Genomic DNA, 19275 nt, shown 5'->3' on the forward strand with positions numbered 1-19275 from the left:
TTTTTTTTTTTTTGGCAACCTACAAGCAACCTACCTGCACTTTGTCTGTAATTCTGTAAAGTGTGGATGCTTTTAAAAATAATGTTGATTTACATATCAGTGAACTTCTGTTAACTAAATCAAATTGATATTTGGTGTGACCACCCTAGAGTATGTTTAAAGCACCTTTTGCACTAGATACACAATAGATATGATGGCAAAAGGAATGTTTGGAAATGTAAACTGATATTTCCTATTAACATAATCCAGCAAAATATAAATATAAAACATTTTGTGGGGGTGAAAATATTATAACATGCCTAAGACTTTTGCACAGTACTGTATGTGTGTTTAAGAATGGTTGAGCTGTTTTCTCATCAGTGTATCACTGTTGTCTCGGCAGATGTTCAGATGCACATTGAAACAGCTGCTGAAGTTTGTCCAGGTACTTGAGGTTTTACATTAGAATGCAGCCATCAATGTAAGTACATGAACTCTTATCAAATTAAATCTTACTGAAGTATGCATTCTTATGTACAGAGAATGAGACTGAGATTGGGAACCCACGAAAAGGTCAAAAAGTGTGCTGGTCAACTGCTGAGGTTACGGCTGTGATGAAACATTTTAAATCGCACATAACCAAAGGAAAACTGGCCACACTGACTGAATGCCAGCAGTGTAAGACTGCTGAGGATCCTGTTTTGGCAAGGCGCACTGCACAAAACATAAGAGATTTCGTACGAAACCGAGGGATTAGTATGAAAAGAAAATCTCAAAATAAGTGACCCATCCTTGTTTGATGAGCAGTATGCCATTTATTTGAAATTGTACTCTCGTTATTTTGTTAGCTTTCATTTCCAGTTTCTAGAGTTGTTCTTAAAGGGATAGTTCACCCAAAAATAGAAATTCTGTCATCATTTAATCATCCTCTTTTCACCCTGTATGAAAAATATTTTGAAGAATGTTGGTAGGCAAACAACGGCGGTACCCATTGACTTGCATTGGTTTTGTGTAATTAGAAACTGCTATTGTTTGGTTACCAACATTCTTCAAAATATCTTCCTTTGTGTTCTACAGAAGAAATTAAATCATACTGGATTAAAATTATAACAGAAGTTTCATTTTTGGGTGAACTATCCCTTTGAAGTTTCTTGAAACTATGCCGAATTTAAGTTTAGTGAGGGCATCTTGTTTCAATGCCTTGCCGTCATCTCAGTATGGCTTGTTTTTAATGGGCTATATTGTTAAGATTGTTTTATATGGCTTTTCTATATGTGATGTTTTTTTTCTTTGTAAATGGGCACATCATCTTAAATCTCTTAGTTTATATTAAAATAAACTAATAAATACTTGCATTGGTGATCCAGTTCTCTTTATTCACTTTGGTCTTTACAATACACAGTGTTGTCATGTTTGTGTGTTGTGTGTGGTAATGTGCCAGTAAAACACATATGTCCTTATAATGTTATAAGATATTTCACTGTGTATTGTATTGGTGATCCAGTTCTCTTTAATCACCTTAGTCTTGATAATACACAGTGTTGTCATGTTTGTGTGTTGTATACAGACATGTCCCAGTAAATCACATTTGTCCTTATAATGTTGCCAAATCTTTTATTGTGTATTGTATTGGTGATCCAGTTCTCTTTAATCACATTGGTCTTTACAATACACAGTGTTGTCACAATTTGTGTGTTGTGAAGAGTAATGTGCCAGTAAAACACATTTGTCCCTTTAAGCCAGCAAACTTACATATTTTGTGTATGGTAAAATAGATGTCCTCATAAATCAGGCAAGACTTTACAAACACCAACTTTGTCCAGGGCGGGAACTTTTTGGAGGGGGCGGGAAGGGCCTTGTGTACCACCAAAATATCATGCTGTTATATTATCAGTTCTGTTGTGTGTATATTAAATTTGAAGCAAGATTTGACATCTGCAGATCAAAAGATTTTTTTTGATAGTGTTATCATCTCTGTAGGGCATTGGGAAATGTGGGTCCCATTAAACCACCATCCTACTGGTTTGGCGATCAAAGTCTTTATAAACCACAAAAACCAGTATGTGTGTGTGCGTGTGCGTGCGTGCGTGTGTGTGTGTGTGTGTGTGTGTGTGTGTGTGTGTGGTGTGTGTGTGTGTGTGTGTGTGTGTGTGTGTGCATAGTGACAATAGCCATGTTGTATATACCAGTAGAGTTAATGACAAGTCATGGAAAGACCAGTCCCACAGAGAACACACACACTCCCTCGAGCGCAGCTGGGCACCAGTGTATTAACATCAAGGAAACAATGAGGAAACACAGCCGATATCAACCGCCACGGCTCAGTACTGTATACAGGCCAAAACATAATGCACTGTTGTTTAAGGGGTCATTTATTCATGACAAATCAACTTCCTTGAAATGAAATGGATTCATATGATATGAAGTGGCACTGGAAGTCTCAGAATTAAAAACTTCCTTTGCAGTTCAAACAGTGTCATTGTCTAATTTTTTTAAATGTTGGATTTCCTGAAATACAATGTACGACGACACAATTAACAACAACAACAGTGTTTACCCTGTAGTCTTATGGGCGATTCATATTTCGGTTCTTTTGAGCGCGCAAGTTCGTTATTTTAATGTAGATACGCGGCAGGAGCACGCAAATAGCGAGCGACATGGTGCGACATTTTTCTAGGCGCCGCATCGAGATGGAAATAGTTAAACTTTTCAGAGTGCCATGCACGCAAATTCAAATTTCGTGCCGCCTCCGACTCTCATCAAAATTATGTCGGGTGTCTTCACAAAAACACTGCGTTCACTCAATGGACTGTCATTTGTTACTGCAGTTGCGGCATTACGTCACTATGGAGGGGCTGGAGAGTTGCTGTTTATTTTCCTCAGCTATATTAGGAGCTCTATTAGCCGTAGCTATTTCGTGGCTGTTCAGGTGAATATTGTTTATTTTGCATTCTTGTACATTCAATATCGTGAAAATGTTTCTTAAATTAACGTGGTGTTCATCAATGTAATGTTTTAAGTGCAGATGGCTCGTTGAATCTGTTTACACAACGTACACATCCAATTCGCCTGTAAGAACGAACACTGTGATCAGAATGACTCGCAAACGAATGACAAACAATTGAAACAATTGAAACAAATCATTCAAAGCTCATTGAACCAAAAAAAAAGAAAAACGCAGGATGTGAATGTGAATTTAGTAAGACTGATAAATTCAATTGGCTATTGTGGGCTAAAACTGATAAAAGCTTGAATTTGATTTTTAACAACTTTTTTGTTTGGTTGCATTAATCTAATATTTTCTTATTTTAGTTAACAATAAATACACTTTGCATTATTAGCATAAGTTAACAATGAACAAAACCTCTACAACATTTATTAATTTTAGTTCATGTTAATTTCAGTATTTACTAATAAATTAATACATCAATCAAATATTGCATCTGCTAACATTAGTTAATTTAAAATTAATTTCTATGAACAATTGTATGGGCCTTAACTAACATTAACAAAGATTAATAAATACTAACAAACTATTATTTATTGTTAGTGGGTGTTAGCTAATACATTTACTAATGTTAACAAATACCTCACTGTGAAGAGCTAGTGACGCAAGAAACCTTGATTAAACACAAGTGGACACTTCAAAGATGATTTCATATTCTCATTCATTCATTTCTTTAAATACAGGACCTGTAATTTGGACAAAAAAAGACGCGTCGGCTCCTAAATAGCATCTAAAAATACACCCTTGGGTCTGATGACAGTTTTCTTAGAGCCGCTGTCCTGATGCTGGCTGAAGCAAATTAAAATCAAAAGCTATCTTTGGCCAACAGTGCACCAAATGTGGGCACAGAATATTACTAATATATATTTTCATCACGTACCAGCCTTTAAAGCCATGCCTACAGGTGAACACGTGACAGATGTGTATACAGTACATGCACTTTAATTCAAACGTGGATTGGACATGCGTTTTTCTATTAACATCAGAAACACAGGCAATGTTCTCTTGAGAGAAGATGCAGGATCTTAGAGGTTAAAATCAACGGCTCATGTTGAGGGCATTAACTAGCGGCTCAGTCTGTCATATCTGAAAGGGCTGAAAGACAATGCAATGTCAAATATGATTTAACGCATAAAATGCAAGGCTGCCTGTTACTAAGTGGGTCATTTTCAACAAAACTACTTTTCTAACATACAGAGGACAAATGGAATGTTCTAGATAGCAGACAATGTTCTTCATGGGGGAAAAGGGACTGGAGAGCAAAGCAACAAGAACTGATATCAAACCCAAGTCCTTAGAGTAAATATTTCTTTATTTACTACATTGCCGGAAAGATAGCAAATATATACTTTTTCTACATTTCAAGTCCATGAACTACATTACTAACATTATCGGAAAAAAATAGAGAACCATTATGTGTAACTGGTCTTACAGTAAACAACTGTAATTGAAAACAAACCAGATAACAATTATACAATTTCAGCCATGGCATAACATTACAGCATTACATTTTCTGCTGAAATTACACACAATTATAGCTCTGATGTGAACGCCTTTGGGTCACAACCACAGAAAAGTCACAATAACGTAAATTATGGACGGCTGTGTTTTAGTGTGAAGGACACGCCAAGCACATGGCCGTTAATAAACTAGACTGTTCAAGCTACAGATGGTGTCTGTCCATCCACTTTCACACAGCAGACATCTGACTCCTCACCCGCTCTACTCCTACCTTCACAAAATGGTGATACACCAGCCTTTCCATATTTCTAACCACTGCAGATCTCTAATCTCTTTAACAGACTGTGTTGCGAGATGGCTTTCTACAATCAGCCTGTTATATAATCACACATTTTGTCTAAACACAGACATTTTTCCCCTTCGAGTCAGCACTCGGCAGCTACACTTGCATTAATACCGCTCATGCAGATTAAGTGTAAAGTGCAGAGATGGGATACATAGTGTCTGCTCACCAAATAAAAGTCTGTCCACATTTGCAATGCAGAATACCATTCCTTTAAACATCTTTGGAATCGACATCTATTGCACACAAGCTGTGGTTTTAAATCACTGGAGGGATGCAGTGCTCACTTTTATGCTTTAGATCCACAATTCACTTGCATGGTTTTGTTGACAGCATCTACAGTACACTGGCGGTTACTGGATGAACCTGAAATAATGCCAGTCAGTCACTGGCCCCTGCAGAACACTAATGCCTTTATTGGCTCGTTTACTGCATCCTCAGCTCTCATACAGTTTTAGTAAAATTACAATGATTAAGAAAGAGCCATCTGGAAAATGAAGAGGAGGTATAATGGAGGTTACGAACTATGCAGTGGAGAGCCCACCAGCCCAGATTTCCTGTCTGACAGACTTATGCGCCCAAAGACATCAATTGATTAGTCACCAACACAACACAAGAGCTACAGCTTAAAAAAGATATCAGTCAGATGAGCTTCTTCAGACACCATCAAAGCCTCAAAGAGAGTTTAAAGTACAGTAGTGGCCAAAAGACATGTCCAACTTTAGACAATTGACATATTTGCTAAATTTTTTAATATTTTATTAAGGATGCGTAAAAGAAAGTGTGTTTGGAGTATAAACAAGCTCAGATTTCAGCTCAGCAAAGATTTAAACACAACACATGCACAAAGTTTATAAAGATATAGTCTAGGAGAATAACTACAAAGTATTAATACAAGAGAGGATCAACAAACATGAATAAGATTGTCGTCAATGTTAGATGTTAGCACATCGCTTTTAGTCAGCTCTGTAATTCACTTATGAAACTGTAATCAAGACAAGCTTTAGCAATATCCAACATATTTCCAAAAAGATAGACCCTTGCTCTAGTTTTGGGACTACTTCAATAAAAAATAAATAACAAATAGCATGACTTACCTCTGCAATGTGTGGCATAGGGTTAAATCCACAGAGCTGACATACTACACTCTTACATTCAGTGCAGGTGTTGAAATTAGGAGGGTCCTTTGAGTCCATATTGAGATCCACATTACACAGTGGGCAAGTAGATGCTGCTGACTGAGGTACGCCTTCAACATGCTTTAATTTCTCTTGTTTCGTTTCAGGTTTATCCTTTTCTTCTGTGATTTTTGATACTTTGAGCTGCTCTGTTTCCGAAACCCCTGACTTCTTTTCACTGGGTGTTTTTGTATCTTTTGCAGGAGGTACCTTATTTGAGTCTGGGGTTGCAACAGATCCCTTGTGAGATGCTGGTGGCATTCCCTTGGGAGAATTTTGAGATGCCAGTGAGCCTTTGCTGGCAGTTGGTGTTGTGGATGATTTGACTGATTCAGCAGAAACCGTGGAGGCTTTCCGAGACGTCGGTGGTGTTGTTGAAGGCTCATCCTGAACTGCTGAGGAGATCAGAGATGACGCTGAACTGAATAATGACGAGCCAAAACCCAGGACTTTTCCGGAGACAGCGGACACAGACTGTGGGGAAGGTGATCGAGATCGAGCTGTTTCAGTCAGGCCACCAAAGCCAAATAACTTTCCAGCGTTTTTTTCAGCTGGTTTAGAGGAAGCGGGTTGCGCTTTAGCACCACCTAATCCAAACCCAAAGAAACTTGATTCCTGTTTCGGGGGTTCGGCATGTGGAAGTGGAGCAGATTTTGCAGGAGGGACTGCATCTTTGGGTGCCTGATGTGATGGTTTTGCAGGCTCTGGTTGTTGGTTGTTTTGTTTAGGCAGTTCTTTACTTCGGGTAATTGATTGAGTTGCAATAACATCTGGCTTTTGTTGTGGACCTGGAACTGTCATATTCTTGTTTACTTCCTTATCAAAAGCTACTTTCTTTTCAGCCGCAGCTATGCTGGACTGCTCATCGGCTTTGGCCTCAAATGGAGCTGTTGCCAACTTGTCAACTTTGGACAGAGATTGACTGTCCTTTACCAAGGGAACTGACTGGGGTTTCACAGGGGTATTTTCAGATGCTTCAATTCCTGAATTTGCTCGCTGTACCTGGCAATTCAGGCAGAGCCACTCCTTAACCTGCAAAGATTTCAGAGCAAAGAATTTTAAAGCGATGGAAAGATCCTCCAAAAACAATTCAGCTTCTAGGTCATACAATTTCTGGAAATCTAATAAGTAAAGACAGCCCTGCAGAAAAACACAATAGAACCCTGCCCAAAACACAACAGACAACTTAATAGATTCTTAGATCTTAACCAAAGTTATAATACAGAGCCTGTATATCTTACCTCTGATTGAGGAGGCATTGGGTTAAATCCACATTGGCTGCAAACAGTAGTCTTGCATTCAGTACACAGAGTAAAATTCTTGGCATCCTTGGAACCAGTGTTAAGATGCACTTTGCATATTGGACAGGTGTGCTGAACTGCTTGAGAAACAGGCTTTTGAGGTGGTTGGGATATTGCAACTTGCTTAACTTCTGGTTTTCCCTCAGCATGTTTTTCTGCTACATATGGTTTGACATCACCAATTGATAGAACCTTAGAATCTGGCGCTGCTGTGGATCCCTTGCGAGAGGTGGGTGGTGTAGTTTTAACAGTTGTCTGTGAAACTGTTGAACCCTTTCGAGAAGTTGGTGGAGTGGTGGAAGACTCATCTTGAACAGCTGATGTGATCAGATTAGACGCTGAGCTAAATATGGAGGATCCGAAGCCCAGAACCTTTCCAGAGACAGCAGAAACGGTTTGTGGTGAGGGTGAACGAGATCTAGCTGCTTCTGTCAGACCACCAAAGAGCTTTCCCGTGGCGGACTCACGTGGCTTAGAAGCAGCAGGTTGCACTTTAGGACCACCAAATCCTAAACCAAAGAAACTTGATTCCTGTTTTGGAGGTTCTGCTTGAGGAGGTGAAGCAAATTTGCTGGGTGACTTTTCAAGCTCTTTTTCTTTCGTTGGTTCTTTTGGAGCTGATGTTTCTTTCTTTTCAGACGATGCAGGTTGTGCCTTAATGGTGCTTTCTGACAGTTTTTCTGAAGCTAGAGTTGTTTCTTTCTTTTGGACATCTTTTGGAGTCTTAGTGTGATCAGTGACGCCTGCAGCTTGAACTTCATTGGGTTTAGGTAGTTTTGTCTCAAGCTGGACTTGATAAACATCTTTCTTTTGAATTTCAATAATATCAGGAGCTACTTTAGTTGATACTAATGATGGTGCCTCTGGTTTTATTGGAGCTGGTGCTGACATGGAGACATTGTCAGCTTGTTCACTGGACTTTAATTTGGCAGGCTCCTGTGGTCCCATTTCATTTAACGCTCGCTGTGTCTGGCAGTTCAAGCAAAGCCATTCCTTAACCTGTAAGGAGAGTTTACATGTTTAATTGTTTTGCACATTAGAAATACTCATGATTTTGTAAAGTGAACATGCATATCAGTGTTAACAAAAACAATAGTAGCATTTACCTCTGTTCGGTGAGGTGTTGGGTTGAATCCACAAAGATTACAAACCACGTTCTTGCACTCAGTGCAGGTGCTGTAGTTTGGAATGTCTTGGGAACCCACATTAAGATCAACTTTGCAAAGAGGACATGCTTTGGTCTGTGCTTTAGGAGGTTCATGTGCCCCAGCCAAAGCTTTAGATGTTGTTGTACCCTGTTGCATTTCCTTTTTACTTGGTATGTCCTCCTTTGGCTTCTCTGTTACAGCTATTGTTGAGTCAGCAGTAGGTGGAACCTTGTCAGAGGTCTGTTGGGCAACAGATCCTTTGCGAGAGGCGGGTGGAGTTGGTGTGGTCTTTTCTGAAATGTGGGACACTACAGACTCCCTACGAGATGTTGGTGGTGTTGAAGACTTGGCAGATTTTTCAGAAACCGTGGAAGCCTTACGTGAACTTGGCGGAGTGGTGGAGGACTCATCTTGAACGGCTGATGAGATTAGATTAGACGCTGAACTCAAGAAGGAAGATCCAAAGCCCAGAACCTTCCCTGACACAGCAGTCACAGAAGGCTGAGGTGAGCCAGATCGAGGCCCACTGAAACCAAACCTGAAGAATCCTGGTTCATCCTTGGCAGGTTCAGGTTTTGACGGTACAGCAGGTTTTGTAGGTGATGCATCAGGTTGTGCTGTAGATGTAGTGCTTTGTTTTGTAGATGTTTTTTCTTGATTCTCTACAGCATCTGTTGTCTTGTCCTTCTCATTTAGCTTCTCTTGTGGAGAGACAGGAATTGGAAAAGGCTTGGGGATCTCCTTGTTTTGCTGTATTGTCGGTGGAAGTGCTTTGTTAACTGGTGGCCTTGGCTGGGCAGAAGTAGATCCTGGTGCACTCTTCATCTGGCAGTTCAAACAAAGCCATTCCTTAACCTGAAAAATCACAATTAGAAATCAAGTTTAAACACTTACGCACTTAAAAATAAAAAAATACTAATAATTGATTTAGCCCCTCACCCCTGTTTGATGTGGCATGGGATTAAATCCACAAAGATTGCACACAATGTTCTTGCATTCAGAGCAGGTGTTGTAATTTGGTGGATCCTGCTTTAAATCCACCTTGCAGAGTGGACAGGCTTTCAATGGCTCTGGGGCTGTTTTTCTACTTGTCACCTCAGCAACTGGTACCTTCGGCATCTCATCTTGTGATTTAACCTCCTGCCTTTTCTTTTCATCTGGTTTCCGTGCAGTAGTTGGTTTAGCCTCTTCTGCAGGCACAATTTTTTGTGGTGCTTCTGAACCTTTTCTTGAGGCAGGTGGAGTTGGTGCCATCTTAACAGAGCTCTGTGAAACAGTGGATCCCTTACGAGAGGTTGGTGGAGTTTTCTTAGATGACTCGTCCTGAACAGCCGATGAGATCAGGTTAGAAGCTGAGCTGAGGAAGGATGACCCAAAACCAAAAACTTTCTCAGAGACGGCAGTTTGCGGAGAAGGCGACCGAGATCGAGCACCACCAAAGCCGAAGAAACCAGACTCTTCCTTAGTTTGATCACCTTTAGGTGCCGGACCAGATTTAGGAGACACATAACTTTTAGAAATTTGAGCATTTGCTGTTGTTTGAGAAGGCGTGGGTGTTTTGGTCTCTGCTGGAGGTTTCTTGTCCTGCTCTACAGGAACACTTGGCTTCTTTTCAGGAGAAGGTGGAACAGGACTTTCCTTCTTTTCTGAAAGTGCTGGTGGGGTTACTTTGCTAGATTGAGGCTGAGCAGGGGGAGGCCCTGGCACTTTCTGAATTTGACAGGTCAAACATATCCACTCGTTCACCTGTTGATCAATCAGAAAATATAAATAAACCCAACAATCTTTTTCATTTCAAAACGTACACAACATATTTGGGTTGTAAATATATAAATGTAATCAATTTACCTCTGTTTGATGGGGACTGGGATTGAATCCACAGAGATTACAAACAATGTTTTTGCAAGAACTACAAGAGCTGTAGTTTTGTGGGTCCTTTTTAAGGGTTTCTTTGCAGAGTGGACAAGCTCTCGGAAGCTCATCTGCAGCATGTGGTTTGGTCGGTTGAGGATTTGGGCTTTTTTCCACTAGCCCATTTTTTTTTTGAGGTGGTGCGGGAACCGGCTTTGATTCTCCTGCATGTGTTGTTTGTTTAGAGTCCTGGGGAGCTACCGATCCTTTTCTGGAAGCAGGTGGGGTTGGCATGGACTTATCTGAAGTCTGGAAAAGCGTAGATCCCTTATGAGACGTCTGTGGACTTTTGGTGGACTCATCTTGAACAGCCGAGGAGATCAGATTAGATGCCGAGCTAAGGAATGAGGACCCAAAACCAAAAACGTTCTCAGAGACAGCGGGTTGAGGAGAAGGAGACCGAGCACCACCTAAACCAAACCCAAAGAAACCTGACTCTTCTTTGATTTGTTCACCTTTATGTTGTGATGTTGATTTGGAAGGAGAAGCATCACCTTTAGACATTTGAACATTTGGAGATGTTGGAGTCAGTACAGGTTTTTTGGTATCTACTGGAGGTTTCTTGTCCTGCTCAGCAAGGACATTTGACCTCTTCTCTGGGGAAGGTGCTGCTGGAGTCTCTTTCTTTTGTGGAGATGCTGGTGGAGAAACTTTGTTAGATTGTGGTTGTGGATGAGCAGGGAGAGGCTCTGGCATTTTCTGCATCTGGCAAGCCAAACACAGCCACTCCTTCACCTATATATCACAAGAGAGTGCATGTTTAAAAACAGCAAGTAGTATCTGCAGCAAACCACATTGTATTTTCAAAGACAAAATATGAAGAGAATCTGTTTGCAAAATCAGATTGTTTGCACATATAAGGAAAACCATATGGTCTTACCTCAGTTTGATGTGGATTGGGATTGAATCCACACAGATTACAAACTGTGCTCTTGCAAGAAGTGCAGGTACTATAATTCTGTGGGTCCTCCTTGAGGGTCTCTTTACAAAGTGGGCAAGTTTTCAGATGTTCCTCTTTCACTGGTGTTTGTGATGGTTTAACCTGCTCTGATGTTTTCTCAGTTGCGATTTGGTTTGCAACTTCGGTTGGCGTGGAAGGTGTCTTCGATTCCACTTCAGGTTTCTGTGTCAAGTCCTGAGCAGTCACCGATCCTTTTCCAGAAGCAGGTGGTGTTGGCGAGATCTTAATCGATGTCTGGGAGACTGTAGATCCCTTGCGAGATGTCAGTGGAGTTTTAGAAGTTTCATCCTGAACAGCTGAGTTTATTAGATTGGATGCTGAGCTAAGGAAGGAGGAGCTAAAACCCAGAACTTTCCCCGAAACAGCAGACACGGTGGGCTGAGGGGATGGTGATCTTGAACGAGAACTGCCAAAACCAAAGCTAAAAAAGTCAGAATCCTCTTTAGGAGGTTTGGGTTTAGGTGGTTGATCAGATTTGGCAGCTGAGACATCACTTTTATTCTTTTGGGCCTCTGATTTGTTAGTGGCATGTTGTCTCGAATCTGCCACATTGGATTTGCTTTCTTGTTTTCCAGAGACAGACAGATTCTGATCCTCTGCTAGAATGCTTGGCTTACTCTGTGAAGAAATGGGAATTGGAGTTGTTTGTTTTTGTGGTAATGCAAGTAAAGGTTTTTTGGTAGCCTGGGGTCTGGCCTGTGGAGGTTCAGGAGCTCTTTGCATTTGGCAGTTCAAACACAACCACTCCTTTGCCTGCAGGGTGATAAGATTGGTTAGCTACAATATCCATAAAAAAATTAAAATAAAAAGACTACGTTTGTATTATCAGATGGTATAGGTTTTTATAGATGGTTTGCTGACACAAAAAATTATCTTTTTGAAATGTAGTCAAGAAATGTTGATTGAGACAAACCTTTTAATTTAGCTTTGACAAAGACAACCAAAAAGCATGCTACATCACACAACTAGTGTCTTGCACAAATTTCTCACCGCAGTCTGATGTGGCACTGGGTTGAATCCACAAAGATTACACACAATGCTCTTGCAAGAAGTACAGGTGTTATAATTTGAAGAATTCTTTGTTAATTCTGCCTTACAAAGCGGACATGCTTTTGGAAGCTCTGATTTCTGTTCACCTTCTTTTGTTATAACATTTCCCTGAACTGTCATTTTCTTCTCCGCTTTGTTTTCTTTCCCTTTCTCTTTTTCAGAATTTGCACCTTGTATAGGTGGCAAATTTGCAGATCCTTTTTCAGAAGTAGCTGGTGTTAATGTCGTCTTCATAAAAGTTTGAGAAGCTGTTGACACCTCCTGACTGGCTTGTAATGATGCGGAGGATTCATCTTGTACAGCAGTGGAGATGAGATTAGATGCTGAACTCAGAAGAGAAGAACCAAAGCCTAGAACCTTTCCAGAAACACCAGAAACAGCAGGTTGTGGGGATGGTGACCTTGAGCGTCCAAATCCAAAGAAGCCAGCCTCTTCTTTTGTGGACCCCGTCTTCTGTGGAGTGGTATATTTTCCAGATACATTATGATCCTGTTGTTGAGGGGTCTTCTGTGTTGGTGGAACTGAACTTTGTGGTTTAGACTCTGGTGTCGCACTTGCTGAAAGCGTCTGCTGTTTTTCTGTGGCATCTGTTGAGCCAACTGGCTTCTGCTGGGAAACAGGAAGTGTCTCTTTCTTTAGCTGTGATGGTGGTGGAGGTACTTTGTTTGCTTCAACCTGAGCTCTTTGCATCTGGCAACTCAAACACAGCCACTGCTTTTTCTGAAACACCATTACAAAAATTAGTTTTACAGTAGATAAAGGCGCAACGTTAAATAATTTAAGCATCTATTCTAGTACTGTGTTTATTTCATTCAAAGGGAAAGAATGCATAATATAAGAAAAAACCTTCAGAAATACACAGTTAACGCTAGCAAATTTGGGGTAACTTGTTATGCTAAAATGAATATGTAAATGTGTATGAGATCATTCAAATGTATCGTTCAAAAAGTCATTCCTCAATTCTCAAAACCTTCTTCAAGTTCACTTCAATGGTCTAACAAATAATCAAAGTCATAAGAACTGCTTGTAAAATTAAAAACAAACAACTAGACAAATTGTTTAAAATAGTTTGAAATAAAGTACAGCATACATGCAACATCATTGTTCATAAAGTATTTTAAGGCAAAAAGGCCGCTTACCTCTGTCTCATTGGGCATGGGGTTAAAGCCACACAGCGTACAAACTGTTTTTTTGCACTTGGTACACGTATCGTAATTGGGAGGGTCCAGCTTTAAATCGACCATACAGAGAGGGCAGGTTTTGGGAAGTGATTTAGTCGACTCTGTCTTTGTTGTTTTAGGTGGCACATATTTAATAACCGCGGGAGAGGTGGTTTGAGCTGGACTGACATCAGATTTCTTCTCATCTGTTTTTATCTGTTCTTGTATATTTGCAGGATGTACCTTTTTGTCATCTGAAAGCTGTGTTTTAGAAGAAGCCTTCAAATCTTCAGGTCCCTTTTGAGAAGAAAGAAGTGTGCTGGTCTTGATAGATCCTTTTTGTGAGGAAGGTGGAGTAGTGATCTTGTCTGAAGTCTGGGAAACCGACGAGCCTTTGCGAGAAGAAGGTGGGGTGGTGGTTTTATTAGATAACTGGGAGGATGTGGAACCTTTGCGAGAATTAGGTGGTGATGTAGTAGTTTCGTCCAGAGCTGATGAGATCAGATTACTGGCTGAGCTAAGAAAGGAGGACCCAAATCCTAAAACCTTTCCAGAAACCGAAGACGCAGTAGGTTGATGTAATGGAGACTGAGATTTGCCAAAGCCAAAGAAGCCAGACTCTTCAGGGGGTTTAGAGGAGTCAGGAGCAGCTCCATCTTGCTTTTCTTGTTCTTGTTGGGGAGCTGCTTTTTTAGGGAGTTGATCTGTTGAACTTTGTTCGACTTGCCTTTCAACAGCGCTTTCTTGTTTTTCTGCTAATTCAGTTTTTGTCCAACTTACATTTTTAATGGCTTCAGAGTTTAGAACAGCCTCAGATTCTTTCTGTGAGGTTGGAAGAGTTTTGACAGATGTCTGTGAAACCGCTGAACCTTTGCGAGAGGAAAGAGGAGTGGTTTTAACTGTATTAGTGGTTTGTGAAATTGCAGAACCTTTCCGAGAAGTTGGTGGTGTCTTATCATACATTTGAGAAACCACCGATGCCTTGCGAGAACCAGATGGTGTTGCAGACGTTTCATCTTGAACAGCTGATGAGATTAGATTGGATGCCGAGTTTATGATGGAGGAACCAAATCCTAGAACCTTCCCTGAAACAGCAGAGGCAGCAGGCTGAGGAGACGGTGATCTAGATCTAGCTCCACCAAAACCAAACCCAAAGAAACCAGTTTTGTCTTGTGGCTCTGTTTTTTGAAATTCTGTTGGAACCTGTGCCATATGAGGTTGAGGTTGACTTGTTTCCTTTTGAGTGGGTTGTTTTGTTTCTCCTAAAGTTTGCTTTCTTGTCTTTTCTGCCACTGGTTTCTTTTGAGTAGCAGCTGCTGGATTTTTCTGTGATGTGTCTGGAGTTGGAGTATCCTTTTTAGGTGGTGCAACTTCTTTTGTAGATGGTCTTGGCTGCACAGGGGAAGGTTCTGGAGCTTTCTGCATTTGACAGGCCAAACAAAGCCATTTTCCCTGGGGATTGGGGTAAAAAAATTAGGAACTTAATTTCTGTGTGAATTAAGAATGCACAGTTCATTTTGTATTAACTTGCAATGTTTTAACTCAAACTCTACAAAATGAGATATAAACAGATCTCTTTAGACAACATTTATCATTATTACCAAAAAAGTTTTAGCAAACCAATTAGCAAATACAGTAAAAGCAACTTTGAAAACAAAAATAATTTTCTCACCTCATATTCATGTGGTGCGGGGTTGAACCCACACAAATTACATACAGTATTTTTGCATTCAGAGCAGCTGTTGCATTGATCTTTTTTGAGTTCTACCTTGCAGAGTGGACATATTTTCGGAATAGGTCTAGACAAAGCCTTTTGTGTCCCTAATTTATCGTCCTTGACATTATCTGATGGCTCCCTAGCCTGCTGAACTAACAGGCTCTTCTCTTGTCTCTTTTCATCTTCTTTACGTGGAACTGAAGGTTTAGTTTCTTTAGTAGATTGATCTTTTTGAGAATCCTGCATGGTCTCAGAACCTTTCCGCGAACTAGGCGGTGTTGTGTTGCTTTTGAATGATGATTCTGACATTACAGAGCCTTTACGGGAGCCCGCAAGAGGTGTGGTTTCTGAAACCGAGGAACCTTTACGGGAGGTTGGTGGGGTGGTAGAAGGCTCGTGAACAGCTGATGATATCAGATTAGAGGCTGAACTAAGGAAGGAGGAACCAAACCCTAAAACTTTTCCAGACACAGCAGAAACTGCAGGCTGAGGTGATGGAGATCTGGATCGAGCCCCACCAAAGCCAAAACCAAATATTCCAGACTCCTCTTGATGGAGTTGAGCTTTTGATGGTGGTTCTGGTTGCTTTTCTAGTGGCTTGTCAGACTTCTCCTGCTCTGATGTTTTAGGTTGACTGGGCATTTTTGTTGGACTGTCAACGTGTTCCTTTTTCCCTACAGCAGTGTTGGTGGCATCCATTGGATTTTGTTTCTTTTGTAGAGACTCTTGCGTCGTCTCTTTTTTGGGCACTGGTCCTAATTTCTTAGCTTGTTCTTGAGGCTCTGCATGGGAAGACATGGATGCGCGTTGCATCTGACAGGTCAAGCAAAGCCACTCTTTTGCCTGCAAAAGATTTGACAAATCTCAGGTGCAATAGTTTTGGTAAAGGTTTTTATTAAACTCTGTGTTTTGACAACAAGTTTGCTAATGCGAAGTGCATAATACAACTTTACAAAGTAGCAATGTTACTACAATTGCTATGCAACAATTTTATTTATGAAACCAGAATTATTTTACCTCAGTCTGATTAGGATTAGGATTGAACCCACAGAGATTACACACAATCTTCTTGCATTCAGTGCAGGTGTTAAAATTAGGAGGATTTTTCTTGAGCTCCACCTTGCAAAGTGGGCATTCTTTTGGGGGGGACTTTGATGACTTATCAGTTGCTCTCGGCTGTGATGGTGATGAATCCACTTGTGCAGATGGCTTGTCTTCCATTTTCCTATGAGTAAGTGATTTATCCTCTGTAGCCTGTGGCAATTTTGTTAAATCCTGGAATGCTGCAGACCCCTTTCGAGAAATGTCTGTTGATAGTTCAGCAGTTGTTTTGGGAGGTGTCTGTGAAACCAACGAACCTTTACGGGATGAGGGCAGCGTTGCAGACTTCACAGATGTCTGGGAAACTGTTGAACCCTTACGAGGTGTTGGTGGTGTTGTGGAGGATTCGTCCTGAACTACTGAGGATATGAGATTAGATGCTGAGCTGAGGAAGGAAGAACCAAAGCCTAGAACCTTGTCAGAAACAGCAGGTTGAGGAGAAGAAGATCGAGACCGAGCACCACCGAAACCAAAGCCGAAGAAGCCAGATTCTTCTTTTGAGGGCTCTGCTTTTGATGCAGATTTCTCTGAGGTTCTGGCATTTTTTGGCAACTGTTTTGAAGTGTCTTGCTGTGGATGTGGTTTTTCCATCTGAGGCTTCTGTGCTGCTGAAGTAGCAGTTGGTTTTCCCACTGTTGTTGTTTGATTCTTAGTTGTACCTGCTGCTTGTTGAACTGGAGGTTTTCTGTCTTGTTGTGAGCCTGCATTAGCCTGTACCTGGGGGTTTAGGCTTGGAGCTACATGCGCTCTTTTTATCTGACAATTCAAACAAAGCCATTCCTTCACCTGTATGACCAGAACAGAACAAAAGAACATTAGCGCAAATATCCTTCCCAAAAACTAACTTAAGTTTTTCTAATTACAGTGAAAAGGGGGATGAAAAAGTCTCTTACCTCTTTTTGATGAGGCATGGGGTTAAATCCACAAAGGTTACACACAGTGTTTTTGCAGTCCGTGCAGGTGCTAAAGTTTGGAGGATCACTGCTAATATTTGCCTTGCAAAGTGGACAAGTTTTGGGAATAGGCAGGGGAGACTTGTCATTTGTTGAAAGCAATGCTTGGTCTGTTTTTGCTTGCACAGATGGTGTACTTGCTAGCTGAGGTAACTCACTTATCTTTTTCTCTTGTTTCTGTGAACTAGGTTGTTTTGCGTCCCCAGTGCATTCAGCAGATGTAGCCAAAGCCTTAACTGCTGTGTTTGTGGTCTGAGGAACAGCAGAGCTCCCGGACGTAGGTGGTGTTGCGTTTTTCTGTGAGCTTTGAGAAACTGTTGTATCTTTGCGAGTTTTTGAGTCTTGCGGTGCTGCTGATCCTTTACGAGGCGTAGGCGGTGTTGGTGTGGTCTTATTTGAAGTTTGGGAAACTGTAGACCCCTTGCGAGACGTTGGTGGAGTATTGGAGGTGTCATCCTGCACAGTGGATGATATTAAATTAGATGCTGAACTGAGGAAAGAGGAGCCAAAGCCCAAAACTTTCCCAGACACAGCAGACACTGCAGGCTGAGGAGATGGAGACCTTGATCTAGCACCAAAACCAAAGAATCCAGATTCTTCTTTGAGTGACTTGCCAGGGGCTTCAGATTTGGCTTCATTTTCTTGCCGCTGAACTATTTGGATTGGTAAGGAGCCATTTGGGGCCTTGGTTTGTTGCTCTTGTAATTTCTGAGGAGGTTCAATTTTCTTGCCTGCCTTTTCCAAATCAGAAGCCTGTTTTTTTTGGACTGAGGGTGAACTGAGTGGTTGAGTAACTGGGACATTGTTTGGCTGTCCTGACATCTCCATTTTTGGAGGTCCCGGTGGCTCCATTCCTCTGAGAGCTCTCTGAGTCTGACAGTTCAGACAACGCCACTCTTTCACCTAAAAATCAGAAAAAATGGTGATCACAAAACAATGATCGTTCACTTATATTCATATATTTATAAAAAAACAACAGCTAATCAAATAATGCAAAACGTTTCTGGAGGTAACTTATGAAAATGTGCATTTAAAATTCCTTTTACCTCTGTTTGGTGCGGTATGGGGTTGAATCCACAGAGGTTGCACACAGTGTTCTTGCATTCAGTGCATGTGCTGTAGTTGATAGGGTCCATTTTGATTTCTACCTTGCAGAGTGGGCAAGATTTGACCAAAGGCTTAGTGCCTTTGTCTGCTTTTGGCATCTGTAAAGAAGGTTCAGCTTTTTTTGCTTGAGATAACAGTGCTTTGTTCTTTTGGTCAGCAGTTGGCTCAGTTTTATTGTCTTTTTGACTAGATAGTGGATTCGCTTTTTCTGCAGTTGTTGTCGTAGCAGCACCATGAGATGTTGTGGACCCTTTACGAGATGTTGGGGGAGTGGTGGTGGTCTTGAGGGTATTTTGAGAAGTTGACTGTTTTGTAGATTCATCTTCAACAGCTGATGAAATCAGATTTGATGCCGAGCTCAGGAAGGAGGACCCAAATCCTAAAACTTTTCCAGACACTGCAGAAACAGGAGGCTGTGGGGGTGGTGATCGTGATCGAGCACCACTAAAACCAAAGCCAAAAAATCCTTGCTCTTGCTGTGGCTCAGTCTTTGGTGGTGGTTTAGACACTGGAGGACCAGGGTTATGTTTTTCTTTCTGCTGCTGAAAGGGCTTCGGTGTGGGAGGTTGTTTTGCTTCCGTTGAACTAGTTTCATTTTTCTGAGAAGCTGGTTGAGTGGCAGGCTGTTGCTTCGCTACAGAACCAAGTGTAGAATCCATTTTTACAGATTTTTGGGGCTGTTTTGGGGACTTCATAATGGGCTGGCCTGAGGACTCCATTCCTTTCAGGGCTCTCTGTGTCTGGCAATTTAAGCAAAGCCACTCTTTTGCCTGTGAAAACATTACAACTATGGGTCATTTCTAGTTTAAACACAGTCATTAAAAATACACTTTTGCAGTACTAGTATACATTCAAATGTGAAGTCAAATCAAATTAGATAGCAGCAGAATTTCCCAGT

At 41.1% G+C, this 19275-nt stretch overlaps 1 protein-coding gene and 1 long non-coding RNA gene across 3 annotated transcripts in view; one reads left to right on the top strand and one right to left on the bottom strand.

Moving 5' to 3' along the window:
• The window catches only part of LOC130563195 (mucin-17-like), a 55258-nt gene that overhangs the window by 14789 nt on the left and 21194 nt on the right, over positions 1-19275 (bottom strand). For both annotated transcript variants that reach the window (XM_057348623.1, XM_057348622.1), the window contains exons 4-15: positions 18317-19147; positions 17211-18173; positions 16234-17103; positions 15172-16059; positions 13479-14951; positions 12280-13059; positions 11209-12042; positions 10266-11063; positions 9357-10163; positions 8376-9272; positions 7210-8268; positions 5888-7000 (exon numbers count right to left, since the gene is read on the bottom strand). In XM_057348623.1, the coding sequence (XP_057204606.1) occupies positions 5888-7000; positions 7210-8268; positions 8376-9272; positions 9357-10163; positions 10266-11063; positions 11209-12042; positions 12280-13059; positions 13479-14951; positions 15172-16059; positions 16234-17103; positions 17211-18173; positions 18317-19147 (11313 nt within the window). The remainder of the gene's footprint in view (positions 1-5887; positions 7001-7209; positions 8269-8375; positions 9273-9356; positions 10164-10265; positions 11064-11208; positions 12043-12279; positions 13060-13478; positions 14952-15171; positions 16060-16233; positions 17104-17210; positions 18174-18316; positions 19148-19275) is intronic.
• Positions 382-1341, top strand: LOC130563198 (uncharacterized). The gene is made up of 2 exons (XR_008964064.1): positions 382-424; positions 520-1341. It is a non-coding gene; the product is annotated as an uncharacterized LOC130563198 (long non-coding RNA).

Source organism: Triplophysa rosa, linkage group LG12 (genome assembly GCF_024868665.1).
Source record: "Triplophysa rosa linkage group LG12, Trosa_1v2, whole genome shotgun sequence".
NCBI classification, from domain to species: domain Eukaryota; kingdom Metazoa; phylum Chordata; class Actinopteri; order Cypriniformes; family Nemacheilidae; genus Triplophysa; species Triplophysa rosa.